A 24,211-nucleotide genomic window follows, 5' to 3' on the forward strand; every position below is an offset into this window, starting at 1 on the left:
ATTTTGTGGTGGCTGGGTTCAGACCCTTCAGGTGTTGGCTCTGGATCAGCCGGTTAGCGGCGAGACATTACATGCTTTATGAGGCTCTCTTTTGAAGCCAAGAGATCGTGGGTGTCTGTGTCTTTATTTGTGTGTGTGTGTGTGTGTGCCCATGTCTGTTTCTATGTACAATTTGTCCTTGCATGTTTTTGTATGCGTTTCCATGTGAGTGTGGCTGATAATAAATATGTGGGGGTTTATATCACCTTGAGTACAAAGGTGATAATGGCTCTGATTTTAGGTTTTAATAGTCCAAATATATGATTGGTCATATTTCTTCTGTGATTAGTTTACCAGTTTCCCTAACAGGCACTTTTAGATTTCTTTGCCCCGCCTTGCTCTTCAAAAACTTCAATGACGCCTTGCTAAATGGTGACTGTTGCCTTCTCTATTTGAGTTTACCTAACCACATTTTTCTCTTTCCCCCCTCTCTTTTCTCGCAGTGTTTCTGTGTTGATTTGGGCCATACATATATGGCGTATGTGAGTGTCAGTGGAGACTTCTGCCAGGCACAGCACCTCGCCTTCGTGGACAAGTGAATCGTCCGCCCCCCTCGGGACTACGCTACCCAGAAGCCCCCCTGAAGCCAGCACACTGGGAATCCCTGTCTCCTCCAACGATCCCCTGGGATACCGCGTAGTCCTTGGCCAGATCGCCCAGCTCTGTCCCCTGAGCCGCCAATAAGAAAACTGCACAGTTCTCTTCTACTTCCTGCTTTCTCTCCCAGAAGCCAATCACATACCGCTCTCCTGAATGGGGTAAAATCTGAATGTCCGATTGGATGACTCGTGGATAGTCTCCCCAATTTTTATTTTATTTAAATTTGTAACAACTCAATCCCCCCCCCCCCCCACCCGTGGAGTCTTGTGGACTATTTCATCCATATTTTTTGTTACCCCTCTTTTTTTGTAAAACATCCACAGGCATTTCCATGCACATTCCTCTCCTCCTCCACCTCCCTTCGTTGGCGTGTTTTTATTTATTAATTTTTTTAACCTACAGAATCCTACTAGAAGTCCTTGCTGACATCTGAGCCAAAAGTAGTCATCCTTTTTGTAAGAGATTATAAGTATTTTATTGTAATTGTTTTCAAAGCCGTCTCGCCAACATGAACCGCCCTGCAGCAGTGGAGATTGCCTACGAGGGCATGAGGTTCCTCATCACACACAACCCCACCAACGCCACGCTCAACAAGTTCACCGAGGTGAGGCCGCCACGTTGTGTGTGGGCATGTGTGTTGCTTGTGCGTTGTCCTGTAGTGTCTGCATGTATAACCTTATCAATTCAACGCTCAAGTTCACTGTGGAGTGACATACACATACATCTGACTGTATGTACATGCATCAATAACCTCACCAAAGTAGCCTATAACAAATTCCCTCAGTTCAACCTACAATTAAACATAAATAGTTTAGAGTACAAGATATCTTTGCTGATACCGTCTCTCTCTCTCTCTCTCTCTCTCTCTCTCTCTCTCTCTCTCTCTGTCTCTCTCTCTCTCTGTCTCTCTCTCTCTGTCTCTCTCTCTCTCTCTCTCTCTCTCGATCTCTCTCTGTCTCGATCTCTCTCTGTCTCGATCTCTCTCTGTCTCGATCGCTCTCTGTCTCGATCGCTCTCTGTCTCGATCTCTCTCTCGATCTCTCTGTCTCGATCTCTCTCTCGATCTCTCTCTCGATCTCTGTCTCGATCTCTCTCTGTCTCGATCTCTCTCTGTCTCGATCTCTCTGTCTCGATCTCTGTCTGTCTGTCTCGATCTCTGTCTGTCTGTCTCGATCTCTGTCTGTCTGTCTCGATCTCTGTCTGTCTGTCTCGATCTCTGTCTGTCTGTCTCGATCTCTGTCTGTCTGTCTCGATCTCTGTCTGTCTGTCTCGATCTCTGTCTGTCTGTCTCGATCTCTGTCTGTCTGTCTCGATCTCGATCTCTGTCTGTCTCGATCTCGATCTCTGTCTGTCTCGATCTCTCTCTGTCTCGATCTCTCTCTGTCTCGATCTCTCTCTGTCTCGATCTCTCTCTGTCTCGATCTGTCTCGATCTGTCTCGATCTCTCTCTCTGTCTCGATCTCTGTCTCGATCTCTCTCCTTCTCTATCTCGGTCTCTCTCTCTCGATCTCTCTCGGTCTCTCTCTCTCGATCTCTCTCGGTCTCTCTCTCTCGATCTCGGTCTCTCGGTCTCTCTCGATCTCTCTCCTTCTCTGTCTCGATCTCTGTCTGTCTCGATCTCTGTCTGTCTCGATCTCTGTCTGTCTGTCTCGATCTCTGTCTGTCTGTCTCGATCTCTGTCTGTCTGTCTCGATCTCTGTCTGTCTGTCTCGATCTCTGTCTGTCTGTCTCGATCTCTGTCTGTCTGTCTCGATCTCTGTCTGTCTGTCTCGATCTCTGTCTGTCTGTCTCGATCTCGATCTCTGTCTGTCTCGATCTCTGTCTGTCTGTCTCGATCTCTCTCTGTCTCGATCTCTCTCTGTCTCGATCTCTCTCTGTCTCGATCTCTCTCTGTCTCGATCTCTCTCTGTCTCGATCTCTGTCTCGATCTCTCTCTCTGTCTCGATCTCTGTCTCGATCTCTCTCCTTCTCTATCTCGGTCTCTCTCTCTCGATCTCTCTCGGTCTCTCTCTCTCGATCTCTCTCGGTCTCTCTCTCTCGATCTCGGTCTCTCGGTCTCTCTCGATCTCTCTCCTTCTCTGTCTCGATCTCTGTCTGTCTCGATCTCTGTCTGTCTCGATCTCTGTCTGTCTGTCTCGATCTCTGTCTCGATCTCTCTCTGTCTGTCTCGATCTCTGTCTGTCTGTCTCGATCTCTGTCTCGATCTCTCTCTGTCTGTCTCGATCTCTGTCTGTCTGTCTGTCTCGATCTGTCTGTCTGTCTCGATCTCTGTCTGTCTGTCTGTCTCGATCTCTCTCTGTCTGTCTCGATCTCTCTGTCTGTCTGTCTCGATCTCTCTCTTTCTGTCTCGATCTCTCTCTTTCTGTCTCGATCTCTCTCTTTCTGTCTGTCTCGATCTCTCTCTGTCTCGATCTCTCTCTGTCTCGATCTCTCTCTGTCTCGATCTCTCTCTGTCTCGATCTGTCTCGATCTCTCTGTCTCGATCTCTGTCTCGATCTCTCTCCTTCTCTATCTCGGTCTCTCTCTCTCGATCTCTCTCGGTCTCTCTCTCTCGATCTCTCTCGGTCTCTCTCTCTCGATCTCTCTCGGTCTCTCTCTCTCGATCTCTCTCGGTCTCTCTCTCTCGATCTCTCTCGGTCTCTCTCTCTCGATCTCTCTCGGTCTCTCTCTCTCGGTCTCTCTCGGTCTCTCTCTCTCGATCTCGGTCTGTCTCGGTCTCTCTCGATCTCTCTCCTTCTCTGTCTCGATCTCTGTCTGTCTCGATCTCTGTCTGTCTCGATCTCTGTCTGTCTGTCTGTCTCGATCTCTGTCTCGATCTCTCTCTGTCTGTCTCGATCTCTGTCTGTCTGTCTCGATCTCTGTCTGTCTGTCTGTCTCGATCTCTGTCTGTCTGTCTGTCTGTCTGTCTCGATCTCTGTCTGTCTGTCTGTCTCGATCTCTCTCTCTGTCTGTCTGTCTCGATCTCTCTCTTTCTGTCTCGATCTCTCTCTTTCTGTCTCGATCTCTCTCTGTCTGTCTCGATCTCTCTCTCTCTGTCTGTCTCGATCTCTCTCTCTCTGTCTGTCTCGATCTCTCTCTCTCTGTCTGTCTCGATCTCTCTCTCTCTGTCTGTCTCGATCTCTCTCTCTCTGTCTGTCTCGATCTCTCTCTCTCTGTCTGTCTCGATCTCTCTCCTTCTCGGTCTCGATCTCGGTCTCTCTCGGTCTCTCTCTCTCTCCTTCTCTGTCTCGATCTCGGTCTCTCTCGGTCTCTCTCGATCTCTCTCTCTCGGTCTCTCTCGATCTCTCTCTCTCGGTCTCTCTCGATCTCTCGATCTCGGTCTCTCTCGGTCTCTCTCGATCTCGGTCTCTCTCGGTCTCTCTCCTTCTCTGTCTCGATCTCTCTGTCTCGATCTCGGTCTCTCTCGGTCTCTCTCGATCTCGGTCTCTCTCGATCTCGGTCTCTCGGTCTCTCTCCTTCTCTGTCTCGATCTCTCTGTCTCGATCTCGGTCTCTCTCGATCTCGGTCTCTCTCGATCTCGGTCTCTCCTTCTCTGTCTCAATCTCGGTCTCTCTCCTTCTCTGTCTCAATCTCGGTCTCGGTCTCTCTCGATCTCGGTCTCTCTCGATCTCGGTCTCTCTCGATCTCGGTTTCTCTCGGTCTCTCTCGATCTCTCTGTCTCTCTCGATCTCTCTGTCTCTCTCTGTCTCGATCTCTCTGTCTCGATCTCTGTCTGTCTGTCTCGATCTCTGTCTGTCTGTCTGTCTCGATCTCTGTCTGTCTGTCTGTCTCCATCTCTGTCTGTCTGTCTGTCTGTCTCGATCTCTGTCTGTCTGTCTGTCTCGATCTCTCTGTCTGTCTGTCTCGATCTCTCTCTTTCTGTCTCGATCTCTCTCTTTCTGTCTCGATCTCTCTGTCTCTGTCTCGATCTCTCTGTCTCGATCTCTCTGTCTCGATCTCTCTGTCTCGATCTCTCTCTGTCTCGATCTCTCTCTGTCTCGATCTCTCTCTGTCTCGATCTCTCTCTCAGGAGCTGAAGAAGTTTGAGGTGAACACACTGGTGAGAGTGTGTGATGCCACCTACGACAAGGCCCCAGTGGAGAAGGGGGGGATCCAGGTCGTGGTAAGGATTACACACACACTAACCTTGTCCCCAGGCTTGACTTGCTAGCGCATAGAGCCTGGTAAGTGTGGGACTATTTGGAACTTTGGGGGTGTGGATTTACTGAGTGACATACTAATCAAGTCAAATTCTGAGCGAATCACACAACTGAGGCGTTGCTCTAAATCGAGGCGACAGTTGTATTAGATGCAATCAAAATCAATGTTCTATCACATTAAATAAATCCCCCCCCCCCCCCAGACTGCCTACACTATTTCAACATAATTTTCTGTCCTACAGAGGAAGTGCACGTTTAGGTTCCATCGCCGAAGAATGATGAAGGCTACTTATACATATTGAAGAATTAGGTGTGGGAATTTCCACGTGGAGTTGCTAAACATCAACAAATGGGGCACTGACAGCGGTCGGTGTAGCTAGCTAGCATGCTAACCCTATCTAGCAAGTTAATGTTATGTTATTTTTCTTTTTTTTTTCTTTACCACACTGTATTCAAAAGATTAGCCAGCTGGCTCTATAGCTGGTTCTGGAGCTGGATTTGTCATAAGCATTGATGTAGGGAAAACTTTTCCTCAGATGACTTCGCCATCTATTGTTATCGCCAAAGTTTTGGCGTCTTCCATAAATTGTGGCCGCGAATCCACCATAGAAATAGTTAGAAAGAATAAGATGGTAATATGGATAACTATTGAAAGCTAACTGATATGCGTTTTTCGACATTATAATGGACACTGTGCAACCTTTGGTAGGTAGGCTGCTTGCTGGCTATGGTACAGCAAAGCCAAGTCAGCCCATGCTCACGGTTTTCACAGGGGGAGTAAAATGAAAGGCTACAATGACTTTGCTCATGATCATGCACACCGCAAATAACATTTTCGGTGCCTTTTCATTATCTGGACAGGTGTGGTTTCTAGCTAACGTTACACCAATCAAAGCAGTGGAGTGTGTAGTGAAGCAAGACTTTAGTGGTCAAAATCATTAATCTTGGCGCGACTGGGGGAGCGGGTTTGCAAAATGCTATCATATCACACAATTATACCATTTATAAAATGGTCATATACAGTGCATTTGGAAAGTATTCAGACCCCTTGACTTGTTCCACATTTTGTTACGTTACAGCCTTATCCTAAAATTGATTACATTATGTTTTTCCCTCATCAATCTACACACAATACCCCATAATGGCAAAGCGAAAACAGTTTTTTAGAAAACCGAAATACCTTATTTACATAAGTATTCAGACCATTCGATATGAGACTCGAAGTTGTGCTCAGGTGCATCCGGTTTCCATTGATCATCCTTAAGATGTTTTTACAACTTGATTAGAGTCACCTGTGGTAAATTTAAATTGATTGGACATTATTTGTAAAGGCACACACTTGTCTATGTAAGGTCCCACAGTTGACAGTGCATGTCTTAGCAAGAACCAAGCCATGAGGTCGAAGGAATTGTCCGTAGAGCTCAGAGACAGGATTGTGTCGAAGGCATAGATCTGGGGAAGGGTACCAAAACATTTCTGCAGCATTTAAGGTCCCCAAGAACACAGTGGCCTCCATCATTCTTAAATGGAAGAAGTTTGGAACCACCAAGACTCTTCCTAGAGCTAGACGCCCGGCCAAACTGAGCAATTGGGGGAGAAGGGCCTTGGTCAGGGAGGTGACCAAGAACCCAATGGTCACTCTTACAGAGCACCATAGTTCCTCTGTGGAGATGGGAGAACCTTCCAGAAGGGCAACCATCTCTACAGCACTCCACCAATCAGGCCTTTATGGTAGAGTTGCCAGACGGAAGCCACTCCTCAGTAAAAGGCACATGACCGCATGCTTGGAATTTGCCAAAAGGCACCGAAAAGACTCAGACCATGAGAAACAAGATTCTCTGGTCTGATGAAACCAAGATTGAACTCTTTGGCCTGAATGCTAAGCGTCACGTCTGGAGGAAACCTGGCACCATCCCTACAGTGAAGCATGGTGGTGGCAGCATCATGCGGTGGGGATGTTTTTCAGCTGCAGGGACTGTGAGACTAGTCAAGGGAGGGAAAGATGAATGGAGCAAAGTACAGAGAGCTCCTTAATGAAAACCTGCTCCAGAGCGCTTAGGACCTCAGACTGGGGCGACGGTTCACCTTCCAACAGGACAACGACCATAAGCACACAGCCTAGACAATGCAGGAGTGGCTTCAGGACAGGTCTCTGAATGCCTTTTTGTGGCCCAGCCAGAGCCCGGACTTGAACCCGAACAAACATCTCTGGAGAGACCTGAAAGTATAGCTGTGCAGCGACACTCCCCATCCAACCTGACAGAGCTTGAGAGGATCTGCAGAGAAGAATGGGAGAAACTCCCCAAATACAGGTGTGCCAAGCTTGTAGCGTCATACCCATGAAGACTCGAGGCTGTAATCGCTGCCAAAGGTGCTTCAACAAAGTACTGAGTAAAGGGTCTAAATACTTATGTAAATGTATATTTTTTCCGTTTTTTTATTAGCAAAACATTTTTACAGCCTGTTTTTGCGTTGTCATTATGGAGTAGTGTGTAGATTTGAGTTGTTTCAAACAAAAATTTTAGAATAAGGCTGTAACGTAACAAAATGTGGAAAATGTCGAGTTGTCTGAATACTTTCCGAATGCAATGTATATACACTGAGTATACCAAACATTAGGAACACCTTACTAATATTGCGTCGCACAACCCCTTTTTGTGCTCAGAACAGCCTCAATTCATCGGGGCATGGACTGTACAAGGTGTCAAACGTTCCACAGAGATGCTGGCCCATGTTGACTCCAATGCTTCCCACAGTTGTGTCAAGTTGGCTGGATGTCCTTTGGGAGGTGGACCATTCTTGATACACACGGGAAACTGTTGCGCATGAAAAACCAAGCAGCGTTGCAGTTTTTGACAAAAACCAGTGTGCCTGGCACCTACTACCATACCCCATTGAAAGGCACAATTCACCCTCTGAATTGCACACTTACACAATCCATATCTCAATTGTCTCAAGGCTTAAAAATCCTTCTTTAACCTGTCTCCTCCCCTTCATCTACACTGATTTGAAGTGGATTTAACAAGTGACATCAATTAGTGATCATAGCGTTTACCTGGATACAACTGGTCAGTCTGTCATGGTAAGAGCAGGTGTTCTTAATGGTTTGTATACTCAGTGTGTGTGTGTGTGTGTGTGTGTGGATATAGATAGATAGATATATACAGTGGGGGAAAAAAGTATTTAGTCAGCCACCAATTGTGCAAGTTCTCCCACTTAAAAAGATGAGAGAGGCCTGTAATTTTCATCATAGGTACACGTCAACTATGACAGACAAATTGAGGAAATAAAATCCAGAAAATCACATTGTAGGATTTTTAATGAATTTATTTGCAAATTATGGTGGAAAATAAGTATTTGGTCACCTACAAACAAGCAAGATTTCTGGCTCTCACAGACCTGTAACTTCTTCTTTAAGAGGCTCCTCTGTCCTCCACTCGTTACCTGTATTAATGGCACCTGTTTGAACTTGTTATCAGTATAAAAGACACATGTCCACAACCTCAAACAGTCACACTCCAAACTCCACTATGGCCAAGACCAAAGAGCTGTCAAAGGACACCAGAAACAAAATTGTAGACCTGCACCAGGCTGGGAAGACTGAATCTGCAATAGGTAAGCAGCTTGGTTTGAAGAAATCAACTGTGGGAGCAATTATTAGGAAATGGAAGACATACAAGACCACTGATAATCTCCCTCGATCTGGGGCTCCACGCAAGATCTCACCCCGTGGGGTCAAAATGATCACAAGAACGTTGAGCAAAAATCCCAGAACCACACGGGGGGACCTAGTGAATGACCTGCAGAGAGCTGGGACCAAAGTAACAAAGCCTACCATCAGTAACACACTACGCCGCCAGGGACTCAAATCCTGCAGTGAAAGACGTGTCCCCCTGCTTAAGCCAGGCCCGTCTGAAGTTTGCTAGAGTGCATTTGGATGATCCAGAAGAGGATTGGGAGAATGTCATATGGTCAGATGAAACCAAAATAGAACATTTTGGTAAAAACTCAACTCGTCGTGTTTGGAGGACAAAGAATGCTGAGTTGCATCCAAAGAACACCATACCTACTGTGAAGCATGGGGGTGGAAACATCATGCTTTGGGGCTGATTTTCTGCAAAGGGACCAGGACGACTGATCCGTGTAAAGGAAAGAATGAATGGGGCCATGTATCGTGAGATTTTGAGTGAAAACCTCCTTCCATCAGCAAGGGCATTGAAGATGAAACGTGGCTGGGTCTTTCAGCATGACAATGATTCCAAACACACCGCCCGGGCAACGAAGGAGTGGCTTCGTAAGAAGCATTTCAAGGTCCTGGAGTGGCCTAGCCAGTCTCCAGATCTCAACCCCATAGAAAATCTTTGGAGGGAGTTGAAAGTCCGTGTTGCCCAGCGACAGCCCCAAAACATCACTGCTCTAAAGGAGATCTGCATGGAGGAATGGGCCAAAATACCAGCAACAGTGTGTGAAAACCTTGTGAAGACTTACAGAAAACGTTTGACCTGTGTCATTGCCAACAAAGGGTATATAACAAAGTATTGAGAAACTTTTGTTATTGACCAAATTACTTATTTTCCACCATAATTTGCAAATCAATTCATAAAAAATCCTACAATGTGATTTTCTGGATTTTGTTTTCTCATTTTGTCTGTCATAGTTGACGTGTACCTATGATGAAAATTACAGGCCTCTCTCATCTTTTTAAGTGGGAGAACTTGCACAATTGGTGGCTGACTAAATACTTTTTTTCCCCACTGTGTATATATATATATATATAGATACACACACACACACACACACACACACACACACACACACACACACACTAGAAACACAAAAATATATATACTGGTGTGCAGGTTTAACCATATCATTTTTGGGAAGCCCAATGGATTTTCCACTCAACTTGATTCAAGTTCTATTCTGAGGCGCTGTGAAGCCAGATGGTTCGACAGCGAGAGCCGGCTGGTGGAGGAGATTGCACACATACCTAGAGAGCAGTAAAAATGTATAACTGAACCGAATGCCAGATGTATTTGTTTGCCTCCTAGGAATTTTAGGGTAGTTGAATTTGCTGTTTCTTTCTTCCATGGAATGTCAAGTTAAAAAGGTGTTTTTCCCTCTCTGGAGACCTTCCCTGTTATCTGTCTTCATTTGTCCTCAACTGTCTGCCTGCCACTGTGTGCTGAGCTGAGAGGTAGAGAAGAGAAGGAATCTCTGGCTCAGATCCACATGAAGAAGGCTCCACCCAGGCCTTCTTGCTCTCTGTCTGTTTCTCTCTTATGTGCACTGTATTGTATCTTCTCACAGTTTAGGTTAGTATTCAGCTGTCTCACAGATTATTTAAGGAAGGCCAGAGACACCTTGTGTTTGGGAGAGGAAATATCCTATCCCCTCTCCTTGATACAGTTTTAATACGGTCATCACCACCTCTCTTCCTGGAGCATTCCTCTGCCTGTCACTCTCCAATGTATTGGATTAAATGTTATGCAGGCTGTAATGATGATCACAATCCGGTTTTGATATTGGTTGAGCACCAAGACAGGAATAGCCATGCACAATTGCACCATTTCTTGAAATCCCGATTGGAAAATTCCCAGAATCATGAGGGAATTAGCAGGGAATCTGGGAATCCTACAACCAGGATTTCAGTAAACCTTGGGCATTTTGGGAAAGATACCAGAATTTTCAAAGCATGGCCAAACGCATTGCAGATTGACAAACTACAGCGTAAAGAATTAATAACACAACCCGTTGTCTGTTCCTGTCTTTGTCACTCATCAAATATGAAAAGAGTCTGTGATTGATGCCTACATAAAACTGGTACATGTCATGAGTCACAGACATGGAGAGAGAAGGCTGCAACAAGGAGAGGATGATATGAGCAAGGGGGAGAGAAATATAGAGATGTGGTCTGTGCTGAGCTGTAGCAGAGACACTGGGTCAGCACGAGTACAGAGGCTCAGACGGATATACAGGGGTCAGGCTGTCTGCCAGGACACACCATACACACACACACACACACACACACTATTCAGCATATCAAGCTTTCCAACTTAGACACACGCATGATATAGCCTAATGGACAAAGCTGCTCTAAAGCTTCAATCAGGCTTTGATTGAATTATCCTGTACTGACCTTCAGCATTGACCACTGGTTAAATGAACCCCGAGCCCCTGGTTTGATCCATTTTTAAAAAATGTGTTCCTCTTCCTCCGTAGGACTGGCCCTTTGATGATGGCGCCCCGCCCCCCACCCAGATAGTAGATGACTGGCTGAACCTGCTGAAGACCAAGTTCCGAGACGAGCCTGGCTGCTGCATCGCCGTGCACTGTGTGGCGGGGCTGGGCCGGTGAGGGTATTGACCTGTGTGTGTGTGTGTGTGTGTTGGTAAGTGGGCCAGGTGAATGTGTGTAAGTGGGCTTAATTGTGGCTAGTGAGACCCATCTAACGACTAGCGATGAGTACTCCAATGGACGTCAGAGATCTTCAGTTTTTTTTCTCTTTCAAATACTGTAAAACTATTTGGTGTAATGTGCTTTTTGGCTGCCCGGATGGGCAAGTAAAATTTTGTTCTGAAAAAAATGAAAATGTTATCTTGAAGACCATGTTAATTTGCTTTGACTCTAGTGTTTTATTTGTACATGTGCATTTGCAGGGCACAAAAAAAAATAGAAGCCAAGCATCACACAGTTCTTCTCCCTAAATTCCTTTTCTCCTCTGTCTCATTCACTCAATTGCATTCCGACCACTCCCTACACATGGGTGTGCACAAAACCTTCTGTTAGGCCTACAGAAATAAATGCTTATAAAAATGTATCTAACTGGTGGGATACACAAGCTACATTCCTTGCCAAATGACGACAGTTTTATCACACATTCAAAATGGACTGGTTGATTGACGAAGGAGAATGTGTTCCAACAACGAGCTGCATTTTTTACATAATTGTGTTGTCTGTTTTCCGCATAGGCTACATTGCAAACTACTTGTGCCATTTAGAATTGGTTAGCCTATAACCCCCCTAAACATACAGGTTACACACTGAAAATACGCAAAAACATTAGTTTGATAAAGACAGAGCAGATTTATCAGAATCATTAAGCCTAGGCCTACTAACCAAACATGTTGTGGTTGTAATTCGTCACCATGCAGTGTTCAATGTGGGATTGTTAATCCATTTTGCAGAATAAATCAAATGACTGCAATATTGAAAAGGAGACAGATTTTGTTTTTTAACCCTGAAAAAATGATTTCATCTCGCCAAATTGAGTCCCGTTTCAAATGATCACTCTTTGAGAATAACTGTTTGAGATGCGAGATGTGTATCACTTTGCAGTGGCAACTTTTTTTCATTTGAACATTTTTATATTATGATTTTTTTTTTTTTTTTTTTACAATAAAATGTGTCTTGACTGATTTAAGGGCTCTGGTAATAAGTGTATTGTCTACTGAATTAACAAAGCAAGGCTACGCCATTGCACAGCCATGGGCTTTACAAGCAAGCACCACTGCTGAGGTTACAGACTTTTTTAAGATTGAGTTCCACAACATAATTTAACCAGTTGATATTACGGGGTTGATAAATTGATCTTCAATGGCACTTGCCTTTTTATTGACTGTGTGTGTATATTCACAGTGCCAGTCGAAAGTTTGGACACACTTACTCATTCCAGGGTTTTTCTTTATTTGTACTATTTTCTACATTGTAGAGTTATAGTGAAGACATCAAAACTATGAAATAACACATGGAATCATGTAATAACCCCCAAAAAATTATACAAATCAAATTTATATTTTATATTTCAAATTCTTCAAAGTAGCCACTTTTTGCCTTGATGACAGCTTTGCACACTCTTGGCATTCTCTCAACCAGCTTCATGAGGAGCTTGTTGAAGGAGTTCCCGCATATGCTGAGCACTTGTTTGCTGCTTTTCCTTCACTTTGCCGTCCGACTCATCCCAAACCATCTCAATTGGGTTGAGGTCGGGGGATTGTGGAGGTCAGGTCATCTGATGCAGCACTCAATCACTCTACTTCTTGGTAAAATTGCCCTTACACAGCCTGGAGGTGTTGGGTAATTGTCCTGTTGAAAAACTAATGATACTCCCACTAAGCCCAAACCAGATGGGATGGTGTATCGCTGCAGAATGCTGTGGTAGCCATGCTGGTTAAGTGTGCCTGGAATTCTAAATAAATCAGACAGTTTCACCAGCAAAGCACCCCCACACCATAACACCACCTCCTCCATATTTTACGGTGGGAACTACACATGCGGAGATCATCCGTTCACCCACACTGCGTCTCAGACACATGGCGGTTGGAACCATAAATCTCCAATTTGGACTCCAGACCAAAGGACAAATTTCCACCGGTCTAATGTCCATTGCTCGTGTTTCTTGTCCCAAGCATGTATCTTCTTATTGGTGTCCTTTAGTAATGTTTTCTTTGCAGCAATTCGACCATGAAGGCCATAATCACACAGTCTTGTCTGAACTGTTGATGTGTCTGTTACTTGAACTCTGTGAAGCATTTCTGGGCTACAATTTCTGAGGCTGGTAACGATAGTTAACTTATCCTTTGCAGCAAAGTTAACTCCGGGTCTTCCATTCATGTGGCGGTCCTCATGAGAGCCAGTTTCATCATAGCACTTGATGGTTTTTGCGACTGCACTTGAAGAAACTTTCAAAGTTCTTGACATTTTCCGTGTTGACTGACCTTCATGTCTTAAAGTAATGATGGACTGTTGTTTCTCTTTGCTTATTTGAGCTGTTCTTTCCATAATATGGACTTGGTCTTTTACCAAATAGGGCTATCTTCTGTATTCCCCCACCCCACCTTGTCATAACACAACTGATTGGCTCAAACACATTAAGAAGGAAATAAATTCCACAAATTAGCTTTTAAGAAGGCACACCTGTTAATTTAAATGCTTTCCAGATGACTACCTCATGAAGCTGGTTGAGAGAATGCCAAGAGTGTGCAAAGCTGTCATAAAGGCAAAGGGTGTCTATTTGAAGAACCTTAAAATATATTTGGATTTGTTTAACACTTTTTTGGTTACTACATGATTCCGTGTGGTATTTCATAGTTTTGATGTCTTCACTATTATTCTACAATGTAGAAAATAGTACAAATAATGGAAATCCCTTGAATGACTAGGTGGTCTAAAACATTTGACCGTGTGTGTATATATAAACACACACAGTGCATTCGGAAAGTATTCAGACTCCTTGACTTTTTCCACATTTTGTTACGTTACAGCCTTATTCTAAAATGGATTAAAAAATAGGTATTTTGATTTTTTTTGCACATTTATTAAATATTAAAAACATATCACATTTACATTAGTATTCAGACCCTTTACTCAGTACTTTGTTGAATCACCTTTTGCAGCGATTATAGCCTTGAGGCTTCTTGGGTATGATGCTACAAGCTTGGCACACCTGTATTTGGGGAGTTTCTCCCATTCTTCTCTGCAGATCCTCAAGCTCTGTCAGGTTGGATGTGGAGCTTCGCTGCACAGCTATTTTCAGGTCTCTCCAGAGATGTTCGATCGGGTTTAAGTCCGGGCTCTGGCTGGGCCACTCAAGGACATTCAGAGACTTGTCCCGAAGCCACTCCTTCATTGTCTTCGCTGTGTGCTTAGGGTCGTTGTCCAGTCTGAGGTCCTGAGAGCTCTGGAGCAGGTTTTCATCAAGGATCTCTGTACTTAGCTCCGTTTATCTTTCCCTCGATCCTGACTAGTCTCCTTTCCCTGCCGGTGAAAAATATCCCGACAGCATCATGCTGCAACCACCGTTCATCACCGTAGGGACGGTATTGGCCAGGTGATGCTCAGTGCCTGATTTCCTCCAGACGTGATGCTTTGGCATTCAGGCCAAAGAGTTCAATCATGGTTTCATTAGACTAGAGAATCTAGTTTCTCATGTTCTGAGAGTCCTTTTAGGTGCTTTTTGGCAAACTCCAAGCGTGCTGTCATGTGCCTTTTACTGAGGAGTGGCTTCCGTCTGGCCACTCTACCATAAAGGCCTGATTTGGTGGAGCGCTCAGAGATGGTTGCCCTTCTGGAAGGTTCTCCCATCTCAACAGACGAACTCTGGAGCTCTGTCAGAGTGACCATCGGGTCCTTGTTCACCTCCCTGACCAAGGCCCTTCTCCCCCGATTGCTCAGTTTGGCCTGGCGGCCAGCTCTAGGAAGAGTCTTGGTGGTTCCAAACTTCTTCCATTTAAGAATGATGGAGGCCACTGTTTTCTTGGGGACCTTCAATGCTGCAGACATTTTTTGGTACCCTTCCCCAGATATGTGCCTCGACACAATCCTTTCTCGGAGCTCTACGGACAATTCCTTCGATCTCATGGCTTGGTTTTTGCTCTAACATGCACTGTCAACTGTGGGACCTTTATATAGACAGGTGTGTGCCTTTCCAAATCATGTCCACAGGTGGACTCCCAAGTTGTAGAAACAGGATGCACCTGAGCTGAATTTCGAGTCTCATAGAAAAGGTTCTGAATAATCATGTAAATAAGGTATTTCTGTTTATTTTGTATTAATTTGCAAACACTTCTGAAAACCTGTTTTCGCTTTGTCATTATGGGGTATTGCGTGGAGATTGAGGAACAACATTAATCAATTTTCGAATAAGGCTGTAACAAAATGTGAACGGAAAACAAACCGCTCAAGCCGCGTCCCTGTCATACCCCACGGCCCTGAGGAAAGAAATCTGTGTTTATTGCCATTTTTAACTGCACACTTTTCTGTGTACTTTGATTTCGTTTTTTCCCCTAACACCGCTTTACATCAATTTCTGTAGCAGACCCTCATGCCAAATTGAGTCAAGCTTTTTTTAAATCAACAAAGCATGAGAAGACTGCATTTGTTTTGTTTTTGTCAGGAAGAATGTGCAGGGTGTATACGTGGTCTGTCGTATGGTATTTTGGTGATGCCGATTTTGACATTTGTTCAGGACATTATTTTCACTGAGGAAATGTTGGAGTCAGCTGTTGATGATACTGCAGAGGATTTTTCAGAGATTGCTGTTGACATAGATTCCACTGTAATTATTGGGGTCAAATGTGTTACATTTTGTGGATTGGGGTGACAAGAACTTGGTTCCAAATATTGGGGAATAATGATAATGTCGAAGAGTTTAATAATAGCCAATTTGACTTTGTGGTCTGTATATTTTGTTTAGTATAACATCAACACCACAGGTCTTTTTGAGTTTGTATTTTGTATCAGTCTCTCTCAAAACCCACACACGAATCCCCTGTCAGCTGAGTTTTGACACTCCGGGCAGTCTGTCTGGGAATTGAAAGTTTTGTTGTTTTTTTCTTCTTCTTCCTGGTGAAAGAAGGTTTGCTTACAGCAACACACTTATCACAATTTCACTGTGTGTGTGGGCCCGAGGTGTGAACTTGATGCCCCAGCTGTGTTGCATTGAATCCCTGTGCGTTTCCCAGGCCAATTTCCCAGCTTTAGAGTATACCCTCACCCCACCCTCCCTGCTGCCCACATAACCATGACACTGCATGCATACTGGTATTTATCTCTCTCCCTTCTCTCTTCTCTCTCTCCTGTAGAGCTCCAGTCCTGGTGGCCTTAGCTCTGATTGAGACAGGGATGAAGTATGAGGATGCGGTGCAGTTCATACGACAGTAAGCACTACTTTAGCTTTCACACCGGCGGGGGGGAACCAATATTGTTGTGCTGTGGAACCTGTATTGTCATGTGTTCTCTTTATTAGTTTTGTTAGAATATGCCCAGGGCACATTGATGTTGTTACTGTGCTGCTATGTTCTCTTGTGACCATACAAGACCACTTTATCGTTATTTCTCTCACCTCCTCCCTCCCTCCCTCAGGAAGAGACGTGGAGCTTTCAACTCCAAACAGCTACTTTACCTGGAGAAATACAGACCCAAGATGCGTCTGCGGTTCAAGGATGCCAACGGCCACAACTGCTGCATCCAATAGTGTGTGTGTGTGTGCAGCCTCTCCATCAAACAACATTATTCCAACGAAGGGGAGATAAAACAACGAGAGAAAGCTATCAGTAATTATTGTGATTTGATAACACTGAGACATGGCTAATTGATCACAAAATTGATGAAATAATGAGCGAATGATTCCATTTGAATTAATGCAAATCTAGAGGTCTGAACGAATGAAGGAGAAGGTCAAAGCACACAGATGCCTCCAAGTTGTCCAATCATGGGCCTAGCATTTCTTCGAGTCATCCACATTTTTATTTTCAGTGTTGAATCATGGATAGCGGTTCCTCTTTTTTACACACATGTACATGAAAGTTTAACTGGTGATAAAAATATATCAACAAAAATGTTATCGATATTGATCATTTGTTTATTTTTCTTGAATTGTTAATGATATTAATTATGCCCAGGGTTATGTACCTTTTTAATATATATATAATTTTTAAAAATTAACCCTTCAGCACAATAAAATATTATTCTGTTTAGGACAAAAAAACTAAAAATGACAGTCCATTAGGGTTATTGAGGTATTTTTGTACAACACAAAATCGCCAAAAAATTCCACTGAAATTGCTGTAATGCCCCCCCCCCCCCCCCCCCCCCTCAGTCACTTTTTAATTATGGGGTTGGCTGGGTTTTTTAAATGTCCGCTGTATTTATTCACTGGTTATAACTAGCAAGGCAGTCTGGAGTTTGATTGGGGCAAGGACAATTTTCTGTTACATTTTTCTTTTTCTTTTTTTTTACCTCACGGGAGTGCAATATTCAGTCCACCTCGGAAAAGCCACCAATCCCCGTATGACCGTCCTACACACACAAACAGTTTCACAGGAAGACACTTGGCTAGTCTTACTGTAGGTACTTTTTTTCCATTCATCAAGGCTGCTTACTGGGTTTACAATAGGACTTCCCTACAATGACTGCACACATTTACATGTACGTCATTTAGCAGACGCTCTTATCCAGAGCGACTTACAGTTAGTGAGTGCATACACTATTTATTTTTTATTTTTTCATACTGGCCCCCCGTGGGAAACGAACCCACAACCCTGGCGTTGCAAACGCTATGCTCTACCAACTGAGCTACATCCCTGCCGGCCATTCCCTCCCCTACCCTGGACGACGCTGGGCCAATTGTGCGCCGCCCCATGGGCACACGCACACACAGTTACAAGCACACACAGATGTACAAACACACTCTCTACGATACAACTGTTAATCCCTACTCTCACTCTGAAGGAAAAGAGGTGGAAAAGAAAGCAAATGGTCAGTTATTTTATCATTGTACCCATGTTGAAGACATCCCCAATTCCTATTGGTTTTAAAAGATAAATAAAGAAATTGAAATAAGATTTAACCTTATGATATTTCATGTGATTTTTCTCACCTTTTCCATGTAATTTTAGAGTATTTGAAACGACAGCCAATTTTGGGGGGGCTACATGTCTTGTGCCACACCCACAAACAATTCTGTGAAATGAGGAATTGCTGAGTCTCATTATACACTGAACAAAAAAATTTAAGTAACAATTTCAAAGATTTTACTGAGTTACAGTTCACATAAGGACATCAGTCAATTTAAATGAATGCATAAAGCCCTAATCTGGATTTCACATGACTGGGAATACAGATATGCAGCTGTTGGTCACAGAACCTTAAGGTAGGGGCGTGGATCAGAAAAACAGTATCTGGTGTGACCACCATTTGCTTCATGCAGCCCACGCCAGCCCAGGACCTCCACATCCGGCTTCTTCACCTGCGGGATGGTCTGAGACCAGCCACCTGGACAGATGATGAAACTGGGTTTGCGCAACCGAAGAATTTCTGCACAAACTGTCAGAAACGGTCTCAGGAAAGCACATCATCGTCCTCACCAGGGTCTTGACCTGACTAGTTCGGCATCGTAAACGACTTTAGTGGGCAAATGCTCACCTTCGATGGACACTGGCACACTGGAGAAGTGCTCTTCGTGGATGAATCCCGGTTTTAACTGTAACGGGCAGATGGGAGACCGCATGTATGGCGTAGTGTTGGTGAGCTGACGTCAACGTTGTGAACAGAGTGCCCCATGGTGGCGGTGGGGTATTGTGTGTAGATTGATGAGGAAAAAATGTATTTAATCATTTTTAGGATAAGGCTATAACATAACATGTGGAAAAAGTGAAGGGTCTGAATACTTTTTGAATGCACTGTATGTGAAAGGTTAGTGTTCTGAGTCTATTTATTGATTGATGCTTTAAAGAGGTATGCTAGGGAGTACGTTTGCATCTCAAGTAGAAGTTACCTGATTTTGGGAAAGAGAAGGTAACAAGAAGTGATATTTTGGATTTTCTGCCACTGATATCAATGGGGCCAAACGCCCTCTGGTGTTTGTACGATGAATTGCAGTCTGCATTGTAGAACCCCTCATGAATAGGCTACGATCTAGAATCTCCCAGCTCAATATCCATGAACAAATGACTGTTTAATAATGAATTAACCATACTGATGGAGATTGTTTGATATACCTGACGATATTTATATCTTAACTTTTTATAGATTGCTTTATTAATGACCTGCATTATTCTTAATGACCTGCAACAATTAAGGGTAGATTATTCATAAATGTCATGCCCGCCACCACCTTGTCAAGGCTTTATCACATCACTTCGAACTATAATGGCTTAATGGTCCACGTGTCACTGACCTCGTTTGCCCTCATCTTCCGTTTGTGATAACACTATCATTAAATGGGCCATTACCCTTCCTCTCCCGGTATTTCCCGGGCTCTCCGTGTGCACCTGTTATGATTGGCACGCGTGTCCTTGTCCCCGGAACACCGGTGAGTCACCACGTGGAGTGCACGGGTCACCTGCTGACGCTAACGGTAGAGTGAGTCACATTGGCACTCGCTGCAAGCAGAATGAGCAGAACGTTGCTGCTCAGAGGCTGAACAATTCAGACTAGATTTATGAATAATAGTTAGGACCCTGTGTTTTGGTTAATCATGTCACATGACCTGGATTCTAACATTTACTTAAAGCTTTTCCACCAAACTTTCCCCTTTTCTTTTTATGTCACACAGTCCAGCACCCTCCTCAGACAATTGCTTTCATTTTTGGTCTAATTCTCATTTCTGGAAAAGGCTTAAAATAAAGGTTAAAATCCAGGTCATGTGACACCATTAACCAAAACACAGGGCCCTAATAATAGTACAGTAGTAGTGGGCCACTGGACCTCGAAGCAGTAATGAAATCCAGAGGTAGCCTATTCTAGCATTACATTTACGGCATCCCATTCTTGTCATAAAGTTAGCACCTGGTTTATTTAAACTACAAGGACCAGTTCCATAAAATTAGAAAGTTCCCAACATATCCTATGGTTTTAATTTCTCTTAAATGGACAATCTGCAGTTGCAATTAATGAAATGTACCCATTGATTCTTGAACAATATAACACATGCCTCATGAGCTTAGTTCAACTGTAGTACCCCATCAGAACCCAAAATATTATATTGTTTAACTCCAATGTTTGTAAACAAAATAAATGTAAACACACACTAAAATAAACAGGTATATTATTTTTATCTCATGGATGGTCAGTCCTTGCATCCATAGCTCTGTCTATGTATTTGAGAGCGGTTACATTTCTCCAACCCAATCCCTTAGCTTTTAATCGAAATGGGGGCAGGGGTAAGCTTTGTTATTGTTTCAACAGCTGATTGCTGCTTTAACAGAAGGATCTAATATAGTATTACAGACACACAGTGTTTATCATTAGCGTAATTGTAATTCGTAACATATCATACGAAATGGGATATGGACATACAAATTAAAATATACCATACGAATCGTAACATATCATACTAAATGGAGTGTCTCGGATTTACGTACAGAATAATATGAAATGCTCTGAGACCAGGTTGCAGCCCAGTGCCATTGTGAATCCATCCTGCCCCTTTAAAAATGCATGCTGGCTCTAGGCTTCTTTCCCTTAATGAGGTCTGTGTCTGAAATATTTGATAGCCTCTTCATCATTTGAAAAACAAATACGTTTATTGTCATCAATATTTTATGAGGCAAATTAATATATGTAAAACACATAGATTAATTAGTCTGTTTTGATCAATTGTTTCTGTCTAATGCACTCTGAGTACTTCCGCAATATAACTCCCTGCAGGCTAAGCTGGCACATTTCATTTGTTGGCGCTGCAGAGCAAAACCATTTAATTTTAAAGCATGTTTTAGCATCTTTAAAGCCAGACTCCATACAGTCAAAATTAGCAGTTTACTCATATTGGGGGTAAATATGAATATATCGTGGAATTGTTGCTCAAAGGGGGGAAATACTATTTACACAAAGAGACTAAAGTGAGATGATTATACACCATTGACGTCACCAGACCTGGGCTTTCGGGGCTTTAGCCCGGAATGATTTTGTCTCAGCTCAGAGTCATTTGCCCTGCTGGGATGGTGTAAAACAAGCTAGGCTACACTGCATTACACACTGCAATGAAAATTCCAAACATGAGCCCTGGCCTGCCCTGCCTTTTTAGTGCTGACTAAAACCAGCATTTCTGTGTACAGTGGCACTTTAGGAGGAGCAGTCAAAAGGTTGTTTTCCAAAGTCATTTTTGTTGAATCCCAAAAAAGTATATTTTGGCGCACGCGGGCGACTGTTCATTCTCTGAGTGTGAGAGCGCAAAGATGAGAAGGAGAACCAGAGGTCAACTTTGTTAGCTTGCTAATACTATAGCACATTTTGTTAGCCCATGATGATGTTATTCAGAGTTATTGACCTCACAGTAAGCCAGATTCGAGTAATTTACATTTCAACATGTTGACTCAAAAGCTGCACTGACAGATAACGTTAAGCTAACTAACTAATGTGAGGGCCTACCCAGTCTAGCTAGCAGTGCTGCTTCATCAGCAACCTAGCACATTTTATGAGCAGGGTTTTGACAGTACAGTTATTGATTAGCTATCTGGACACTGAATCCAACTGCTGGAGCTCTGTTCACCACCCGACAAAGTATCACTAACTAACCAATTACTGTCCAAATATGCAAAAAATGACTAATATAGATAGCTAGCTAACTTATGGCTAACATGACGTTAACTACTTTTGGTAACGTCAGCTCAATTAGCTAGCTAACATTACGTTATCTGTTAAAAAGAACAAGCTGGATAGCTGTTAATTTTTTTTCACATTTATAGAAGATGGACATACAGAATTGAAGATGCAGCTCAACAAACACAGAGATGGTTGTTGTATTTGCAGGAGTAAGTGAATAGAGTGTGTGTGTTTACAATACAATTATTTAGCATCTAGCTACATAGATGGGTTGGCTGACAACGTCACGAAAACGATGTGCGGGCTTCCATGGGGCATAAATCAGCCTGTTGTGATTTTGGATGGCCAGATTGCTAGCAAGAATGACACTGCCATGTGTGGGAATCATAAGTGGATTATTTCAGCATGTTTCATCATGTTATTGATACCATGTCTTGTTTTGAGGTGTTTTGACTGATTTCATGTCAATGCGAATATGGCTCAAATTCGCTAGCTAGCTAACCAACAACTGTAATGATGTATTTGAAACAACAAGTGGTCATTGTGCAAATCTATTTGTTTTCAATAAACATTGGAGACTAAATATAGCTTACATGTTAACAATCTAAGCCAACCTCATCTTTTTTGCCCCATGGTTGCACGCATTTTGATTTTGTTTCTAAAGCCACAGAGAGAATACAGGTATTGTGGTTAGTGAAGGGTAAGACAGTTTAATGTTAATCAGGTTTAAGATTGAGTGAACTGCTAATATCATTAGAAATGATCCCAGATTTTACCTTTAGCTCAATAAAAAGGTAAACATTATTTGCCTGTTGTTCATATTGTGTGTGTGTGTGTGTGCATATATTGCTTATGTGTGTGTTTGTATGTTCAGAATACTCCATATTGCTACGGCACTGATTCTATGCCGTTTCTGTAATAATATAGGAGAGTGTTTGGTGCCTGTGTTTGTACATATTATCTGCAAAAGTTGTGTGTGTCCCCACTCTACAGTTATAATACAAGCCTACTGCTAATGTGAGTTTATGCAGTTCCAACATAATCCAAATTGATGGTAGCCTAAAATCCCAATCCTGCTATGTTGCACATAACAAAAAAATGTATTCATGCTAAACATTCATTTGTGGTTTAGGCTGCCCCCATTTGGATTATTTTGGAACTGCACAGTGCACAGCATGACTAGCTCACATTAGTTAGCAGTAATGTGACCAACATCAACATGAGCCTTTTTTTAAATTGCCAATCAATTATTGGACATGGTTTATGACAACATTGCAACACCATGATAAATACTTTTTACAACAATTTTTCTTCATGGAAAATTACGATAGCATTGTAATTTGCACTTGCTAATAGATTTGTTAAAAATGTTATTGACACCATATTCCATGGGTTTACTGACCACAATCCAATGAATTAATATTCAAAGTGCTAATTATTAGGCATCAGGAGAGCACAGCGCATGGAAGAAAGCAGTGAGATATGCAACATTGCGTTATGTTTCTGCAAAATGATCATTGCTAGCGTGCGAGGCCAAGAGTGTGGAGCGATACATTTCGGTCGCAAAGGGATCAAATCACCCCCCCCCCCCCCCCCCCCCCCGCCCTATAACGCCCCTGTTATACACACTTATATTATTAGGATAAATGATGTAGAGATGTCAATGCTTTTTCAACTTTGGCTTATACAGTGCCGTCGGAAAGTATTCATACCCCTTGACTTTTTCCACATTTTGTTACGTTACAGCCTTTTTCTAAAATGGATTAAATAAATACATCCTCAGCAATCTACACACAATACCCCATAATGACAAAGCGAAAACAGGTTTTTAGAAAATGTAGCAAACCTATTAAAAATAAAAGACAGAAATACCTTATTTACATAAGTATTCAGACCCTTTGCTATGAGACTCGAAATTGAGCTCAGGCGCTTCCTGTTTCCATTGATCATCCTTGAGATATTTCTACAACTTGATTGGAGTCCAGCTGTGGTAAATGCAATTGATTGGACGTGACTTGGAAAGTTCACACCTGTCCATATAAGGTCCCACAGTTGACAGTGCATGTCAGAGCAAAAACCAAGCCATGAGGTTGAAGGAATTGCCGGTAGAGCTCCGAGACAGGATTGTGTCGATGCACAGATGTGGGGAAGGGTACCAAAAAATGTCTGCAGCATTGAAGGTCCCCAAGAACACAGTGGCCTCCATCATTCTTAAATTGAAGAAGTTTGGAACCACCAAGACTCTTCCTAGAGCTGGCCGCCAGGCCAAACTGAGCAATCGGGGGAGAAGGGCCTTGGTCAGGGAGGTGACCAAGAACCCGATGGTCACTCTCTGGAGCACTCCACCAATTAGGGGCCTTTATGGTAGAGTGGCCAGAAGGAAGCCACTC

The 24,211-nt window shown here is 43.2% G+C and overlaps 1 protein-coding gene across 1 annotated transcript; it reads left to right on the forward strand.

Moving 5' to 3' along the window:
* Window positions 1–482: 482 nt before the first annotated feature.
* Window positions 483–17,184, forward strand: LOC311114635 (protein tyrosine phosphatase type IVA 2). Its single transcript, XM_084189877.1, has 6 exons — window positions 483–797; window positions 1,135–1,243; window positions 4,649–4,741; window positions 11,001–11,131; window positions 16,361–16,435; window positions 16,641–17,184. Exons 1-6 carry the CDS (start codon window positions 793–795, stop codon window positions 16,750–16,752), a joined length of 525 nt encoding a protein of 174 aa, XP_084046003.1. The 5' UTR covers window positions 483–792; the 3' UTR covers window positions 16,753–17,184.
* Window positions 17,185–24,211: the final 7,027 nt, after the last annotated feature.

This window comes from Coregonus lavaretus (assembly GCF_964263955.1).
Source record: "Coregonus lavaretus genome assembly, contig: HAP1_SCAFFOLD_256, whole genome shotgun sequence".
Taxonomy (NCBI): domain Eukaryota; kingdom Metazoa; phylum Chordata; class Actinopteri; order Salmoniformes; family Salmonidae; genus Coregonus; species Coregonus lavaretus.